Source organism: Podarcis pityusensis (assembly GCF_964106645.2).
Source record: "Podarcis pityusensis genome assembly, chromosome: 4".
In the NCBI taxonomy this organism is placed as follows: domain Eukaryota; kingdom Metazoa; phylum Chordata; class Lepidosauria; order Squamata; family Lacertidae; genus Podarcis; species Podarcis pityusensis.
Window position 1 is genome coordinate 76,204,670 of NC_138027.1, and position 7,756 is coordinate 76,212,425.

Sequence of the window (7,756 nt, forward strand, 5' to 3'; positions counted from 1 at the left end):
GATCAAAAACCAGGAGACCATGTGACTACTTTCATATGTGGTGGACCTGTGACAAGGTTAAAAAATTTTGGGAATCAATTTACAATGAACTCAAAAAAATATTTAGGTATACCTTTCCCAAAAGACCGGATTTGTGTCTATTAGGTTTAATAGGAATGGAAATCAAAACGGGAGACCAAAATTTGTTTATGTATGCTACGGCCGCTGCAAGAACCCTCCTGGCCCAAAGATGGAAAACACAAGACATACTAACCATCCAGGAGTGGCAGGTGAAGCTGACAGAATATGTAGAACTTGCCAAATTGTCAGGAAGGATCCGGGACCAGGAAGATCAAAGATACAAGAATAACTGGAGTAAATTTATTGAATATTTAAAGGAGAACTGTAAAAATGTCAAGATGCTAGCAGGATTGGCATAATACCTTCAGTGTATAATAGTATTAATGTGAGAATGAGAATGCGCGATAAAAAGGAGGTAAATATACCAATTGCAGGGAGGGAGGGGAGTCGGGACTTGGCAGAGTCAAAGGGAATGTATGGTAATAATATGATTTGTTGGGAAAAAAATATGTAAAGAAAATAATAAAAAATTACTTGAAAAAACAAAAACAAAAACCAGGAGACCATGAAGACCAAATCTGTCATAGCAGGAACTACTGTAGTAGAGTTGAGAGTCCCTTTCCTTCTTGGGAGGTGGTTTTTCTCAGTTTGTATGTTCCTGCCCTCTCATTCTTAAATTGGGAAATGAGAGAACAGACTGAAACCAATCGGCTCATCACCATTTTCTCCACAATTCATCAGCTTATACGGGAGATTGATTTGGCATATTTTGAATTAAAGCATTTATCCTAGGAATAAATTATATTTTGAATATTGAGGGGGAAATATAATCCTGGTGTTTCGCTTCGGGTTTAAAGGGGAAAACCTAGCTGATCCTGTAGGGAGCCACTTGGTGCTGATTCATTAAAGGAGCCAAAGAAATGGCAAAAACATAGTTCCTCCGTACAGCATTTTTTTTTTTAAACATGAAAATGAGTACCTTAATGGAAGAAGAAACCTCACACAGGAGAGAGGAGGGGGATGGAGGCATGCGTACATTTCTAAAGGAAACATATTTTAATGGAGTGTACTAAGTGAATTCTTTATTTTTATTCCTTGCACTGCAGTCATTTGGAGATTTGGTACATAAGCCATTATTAGTGGATCTTACTGTGGAAGAAGGTCAGAGGCTGAAGGTGATCTATGGCTCCTGTGCTGGATTTCATGCTGTGGATGTAGACTCTGGATCAGTGTATGATATTTATCTCCCAACTCATGTAAGAATCCAGATTTCTCGCTGCGTGGTATTCTATAGCCCATTCTGCATTACGAAAAGAGTGAGATGCATGTCCAAACCTTATTCATATGTGAAGGGGAGTTGTCTCTATGTTCCAAGAATAAGTTTCCATTGAGTGAGTGAGCTCTTTCTCTCAGATGTTGGGCACTTAAGAACTTCATTGGTCCTGAGGGTAAGAGCTGTTCCAACAGTGGATGGAGCGTCTCCATCCCCATCATTCAGCCCGGACACTGAGGTCCAGCGCCGAGGGCCTTCTGGCAGTTCCCTCCCTGTGAGATGTGAGGTTACAGGGAACCAGGCAGAGGGCCTTCTTGGTGATGGCACCCGCCCTGTGGAATGCTTTCCCATCAGATGTCAAGGAAATAAACAACCATCTGACTTTTAGAAGACATCTGAAGGCAGCCCTGTTTAGGGAAGCTTTTAATGTTTAATGCTGTATTATGTTTTTAATATTCGGCTGGGAGCCGCTCAGAGTGACTGGGGAGGCCCAGCCAGATGGGTGGGGTATGAGCAATAAATCATACTATTATTTATTTATTTAACTACTACTACTACTACTACTACTACTACTACTATGGCTACTAGAGTGGAACAGACTCCCTCAAGAGCTTTTGGTCTCTCCTTCATTTGAGGTTTTTAAGCAGAGGTTGTGTCTGCTTTAATCTAAGAGGTTGGGGGGCACTCAATCTGTCATGGATGCTTTAGTGAGGATTCTGCATGGTACAAGCGTTGGGGACCGGATGACCCCCGAGTTCCCTTCCAACTCCTTCCAGTTCCTCAAAGTGCAGGTGACATCCAGTTCTTCCTGTTGTTCTTGCAGATCCAGAGTAGTATCCAACCCCATGCAATCATCATTTTGCCAAACACGGATGGGATGGAGCTGCTTGTTTGCTATGAAGATGAAGGAGTTTATGTTAATACATATGGAAGGATCACCAAAGATGTGGTTCTGCAGTGGGGAGAAATGCCAACATCAGTGGGTATGTATGCCAAGATCCCCAGCTTGCTTGTACTGCTAGGGAAATGATGTGGCCCAACGGAGAGATGGGTTTCTTTTGTTTTGTTGTTATTATCTTGGAATTCAGTCATTTGTTAAACAGATCTGTACAGCGGTAAAGTACCTTTTTACTTGTATGTTGTGGAGGCTCATCATAGATCAGTCTTTGCCAACTTGGTGCCCTCCAAATGTTTGAGGCTATAGCCTGTAGCTTTATTGAGCATTTATATTCCAGAATAATTACCATAATAATTCTTAGGACATATATAGTGCTCTTTCTAAGTGTTCAGATGCTCTACTTTTAACATGTGCCGTGTACTTCTCAGAAGCCTTTCTGACTACTCTTGTTTGGTAGACCAATATTACTATCCTCCCGTTGTGGTTGGGCTAGGAGAGCAGCTTGTTTAAAGTCACGCAGTGAGTTTATGGCTGAGCTAAAATTATATTACTTGTAATTACAAGTTGCTCCCTTGCAGATGGGGCTTGAGGCGAGCCGCTTTGAAACACAGACCGCAATCCAGAGATCCTTGTTACATTTTCACATGGGTCTGTGTCTGTAGCGATGCTCTTTATGTCTTCCTGAAATTGAGAAAGCTTAAAAATCCCATTGTTTGGCTAAATCAGAGAAGAATAAGAATCCGTTGTCTGCGCATTCCCCACAGAAATACTGGTATATTTTGAGTCACATACTGCAGTCCCTGCATCCAGTTATGGCTACCTAATCTTAAAAGACAGACAAAACAAATTCTGCCATAAATGTTTTCGTACTATTTCAGGAAGGCAAACTGTCTCCATATGACACAGCCTGCCTGGGGCTCTGTTAGCAGTCCCTAACAAGAAACTGTTAATCCAAATAAAAGTTTTTAATAGTCTTGATGAATTGGAAGCTTTATGAATTATTCTAAGAGATCTTCCCCACTCCAGCCTTTATGTTATCTTTAAGGTATTTGGCTGAGGACAGAAACTTGTAAACTGCAATCCCATGCCCACTTACCTGGGAGTAAAGTCCATTAAATACATAGGATGGTGCTGTTGGTATTTGAAAATTAAACTTTCAAAGATATCTGTTCTCTTGGGAAGGAAGTATAGTGTAATCAGCTAAAAGCTTGCTTACAGAAGCCAAGTTTTCATCTAGCTATCTAGCCATCTAGCCACGGCAACAAAGATAGAAACATATCAATTTTGTTTATGGGTTTTACATGAATTGATTACTTTGGGTGAAATATGATCAATTCAACAAGCTGCAATTAAAAGTTGGAAAGTGTAATATAACCACTTTGCTTTATGTTGCTGTGTATCATGAGGATGATTAATCATGGCTTTTTGTTTTGATTGTAAAGCGTATATTCGATCCAATCAGATCATGGGCTGGGGAGAAAAAGCTATTGAGATACGATCGGTGGAAACAGGACACTTGGATGGTGTATTTATGCACAAGAGGGCACAAAGACTGAAGTTTCTATGTGAACGCAATGACAAGGTAAGAGATCTATTTCTCCCTCCTTTACGTTAGTTTCCCCCCTGCTCCCCGTTTCAAAATTATTGTGGAGAAGAGAGAGGATGAACGCTGGCGATCAGTCCAAAATGTGTTCCACCCAATTCCACAATCCTCTGACTAGGGTTGGGAGGAAAGGAATGGATTGGATATATGGATCAGATATGGAAAGCCATGGATGCACACAATGACTCTCTTGGGCTATTTGTTGGCAGGGAAGCAGAAAAGAACTCCTACAGCCTTGTACTCCCCAGATGTTGATGGAGTGCAGCTCCCACCATGTTTGAGTTAAACAACATCTGGAGGCAGCAGGGCAAAATATTTAAAAGGACAGGAGAGACGTTTCCACGTGGCTTTCCTTCTGCACTTTGGTGTTCCACTGAGCTTTGAGAGCATAGCTACTGATGCCCAATGACTTCATTCCTATTGCCTAAATGTGTCCCACTAGTACTTCTTCTCCTCTTCTTTCTAGTTTTTGTTTTAAAACATGGGTAGGCATCCGACCTAATTGCCTTCTAAATCCGGCCCACGGATGGTCCGGGAATCAGTGTATTTTTACATGAGTAGAATGTGTGCTTTTATTTAAAATGCATCTCTGGGTTATTTGTGGGGCATAGGAATTCGTTCACCCCCCCAAAAAATATAGCCCTGTCCCCCACAAGGTCTGAGGGACAGTGGACCCACCCCCCTGCTGAAAAAGTTTGTTGACCCCTCTTTTAAAACCCACCTGAGTCCCATTTTGTTTTCTCTCGTGTCTCTTCCTTTACAGGTTTTCTTTGCATCTGTACGGTCCGGAGGAAGCAGCCAAGTTTATTTCATGACCTTAGGCAGGACTTCTCTTCTGAGCTGGTAGAAGCTATTGTAGTTTGACAAGGGATTGCTGTCATCTGGAGTCTTCATAACTTGGAACCATTTGCAACTGGAGAACAGGCCTGACGTGATGTAGGGCCACATGCCACTGCGTGTGGAGGCATCACCGATGTTGGGTTCTTTTTGTTTTAAAATTGAGGCTGCGGTACGCAGCTGGTGCTGTAAAGATATTGCCATTGGGTGCTATCTGTTTTGGGATCCCACTAGAGGAAAAATCAGGTCTCCCTCTCCTTTTCCTCCTTCCCCTCCTGCAGATTGCCAAGTGAGAAAGAAAGAGACGGATCAGAAGCAAGTTTTTTGAAAGGAGGCAGGCATGAGAAGGTAGCTGGAGGGTGTTGTAGGTGGAGTCAGTGTTGCTGAAGCAGAGAGCAAATCTAATATAGTAATATTAACAATGTATTTAATTGACATTTCTTTTTTCCCTTTTTTCTTTTGTAATGTGACAATATGTGGGCAAAGAGGAAGATGCAGGTTTTAAAATTAATATTTATAAAATGTGAAAGGCACAGTGGTTTAGGGGGAGATAGGGTGACTTTTTTTTTAAAGTTTTGGCTTGGCCAAGAGTTCAGTCATATTTTTTTTCTATGTACCGAGTTTTGCCTAAAAACCACACGTGGATGATTTTTTAAATAAATAAATAGAATTGTTCATTTTTCTATAATGACTCTTCATTAGGCTAGAACTTGGTAAATGTCAGTGTTAGCACTGCCTCAGTTAAAGGTTTAATTTTTGTTTAAACCTGAAATGTGCAACAACTTTTACTACCAGTCTGCGCATGTAGCCTTTGGGGAAAGAAAATTCCAAACATGTTTATTTTTGTGCCTACCTCATGGTTTCTAATGCATACAGTAAAAGAGGTGGTTTAGGTTTCTACTTTTTTTTTTTAGGAGAACAAATATTAATGTCCAATTATTGATAATACCAAAACTAGCAGGTTAAAGGTTTGACTGTTAATTTTGTATTGGGTTTCAGCAGAAGAGACAAGCAGTTATTTGAGATGGTTGATCGATTCGTAGCGGTGACGCAGCAACCTAAGCAGTCCATTTCTTAAATTTTGAAAGCGAACTTTTCACTTTATTTTTTACCGCTTTTATCATGAATAGAAGTTTTAAGGAATTCAGCCTAAAATCCAGAAGGTTTTACTCCTAACATGTGGGGTTTAGTAACAGGCAAGTAACAATAGTTAGGCTAGTTCTATAACTTGTTAAATGTTGTAGGAAACTTTTGGGGAAGTGACGTTTTCCTTTTCTAAGAATGCAATGCACTAAAACTATTTTAAGAATGTAGTTAATACCGCTTATTCATTTTTCTTTTTTAAAACAGCATATACTTGTGTTTCAATGTAACATCCAACTCTTGGCTCTTTCCCTCATTTGCCCCACTTTTTTAAAGGGAAAAAAAACCCCCTCAGTTTTGTTTTATCAGTAAGTTTTTGGCCTTCGTAATAAATGTCTCAAGACTAATAATTTGTTTAAAGGCTACATGTGTTTATTACTTGAGAAAACTTGAGTGTGTATTATCTGTTGGTGATGTAATAATGCACAGTGTCATTATTCGATCGTTATGGGGTTGGTTTTCTTTTTTAAGGGATTTTTTTTTTTTTAAACTCTCTTTTGGGGTACTTTTGTTGACAGCTGCCTTAAGTTCACTGTTCAGCCAGTGAACTGGAGTCCAGTGTTTCATGGGCTATGTCTTCTGCTGTGGTTACCTTTATTCATGGCATGACAGGTGTAGAGATTTAAATGTGATTCTTCGATCGAGACACTTCAATAGTTCAAATGAGATTTGTCACACAACTTGCTTTGTGTTGAACAGTACCAGTTGGGTGAACCAGCTGCTCAATAAGCCTTTCTTTTGGAATCAGACTGCTGTTCCTTTCTTTGACCAACTAATTTTTCTTTACTAAGGGCTTTCTTTGCAAGATCAGGAAGGTCCCCCTCTCCCCAAAAAGGAGTAAATAGCAGAATACACACAGATAATTGTTGGCAGATAAACCTTTTGAAGTCTCTCCTATTTGAGGGGGGTGGGGAATGGTTTGGGTTTTGCATAGCACTGAACATCAGAGCTAATTCTAGACGTGGCTTTCAGTTCTCGCTGTACCTGTTGGGATACAGGTGGAAGTAGCAGCTCTGCTTTGAACAGCAAGGAATTAATGGGACTCAGAAGACCAATGCAGACAGAGGCAATAGGTGTATCTCTCACATGGCACTGTAGCATATTCTCCTGGTCGACCAGACTCCCCAAAGGAAAATATTTAAAAGGCACGGTGTGGTTAAAAACTGATTTAATTCTTGACCTCTCTTCTCATGCCACCTTGCTATCTATCTATATTTTAAAGAAGACTACTGTTAAATGTAGGAATGTTGTAATATGGAGGAATTCTCCCTGGTCAATATGCTGATGAAATTCTGTACAACAAAATAGGAGGGTAGGGGGTAGGGTGGGGAGCATGACTTGTTCAGTGGGGCAGCCGTCTCACTGCCCCCAAACCCCACACAAATGCCAGGGTGGCTGACTTGACAAGTCAAATCAGTATTACGAAACCACTACATGAAAAAATGTTGAAATCCATTTTTAAAGCAGTGCTGTTGGTGAAGCATAAAAATACTCCTAGTTTAGTTTTAAGCTTTAAGTAATAACTTTCTGTATCTTAAGTCAAAGTAATTCTAACTGTATGACTGCAGTGGCTTTATTTTTTATTGTATGCACATGTTATGTTGGAGAAAATGTTTACAAAAATGGTTTTGTTACACTAATGTGCATCACATATTTATGGTTTATTTCGAAGTGATTTTGTGGGGTTTAGGTTTTCATAGTAGTAGCAGTACACACTTTTGTGATTTTTTTTTAAAAAAATAACCCCAAACTCTGCCAACTATAAAGATGCTTAAACAATAATAAAAATGACAAAATTACTAATTGTAGAGCTGCAAAGCAGACTGGTGGCAATGAAACTCTCAGCCTTTTTGCAGTGCTGTCTAATTTGTCTTTTGTGTATTATAAATTACTGTCCCCCTCTCCCCATTTTTCCTTAAATAAAGAAAAAAAATGACACCTA

At 39.9% G+C, this 7,756-nt stretch overlaps 1 protein-coding gene across 4 annotated transcripts in view; it reads left to right on the forward strand.

The window, feature by feature from the left end:
- MAP4K4 (mitogen-activated protein kinase kinase kinase kinase 4) overlaps positions 1-7,756 on the forward strand; it is a 137,714-nt gene extending 129,958 nt beyond the window's left edge. For all 4 annotated transcript variants that reach the window (XM_081003346.1, XM_081003347.1, XM_081003348.1 and 1 more), the window contains 4 exons: positions 1,167-1,316; positions 2,157-2,316; positions 3,674-3,813; positions 4,598-7,756. In XM_081003346.1, coding sequence (XP_080859472.1) covers positions 1,167-1,316; positions 2,157-2,316; positions 3,674-3,813; positions 4,598-4,681 — 534 coding nt within the window. In that variant the 3' untranslated portion in view covers positions 4,682-7,756. The remainder of the gene's footprint in view (positions 1-1,166; positions 1,317-2,156; positions 2,317-3,673; positions 3,814-4,597) is intronic.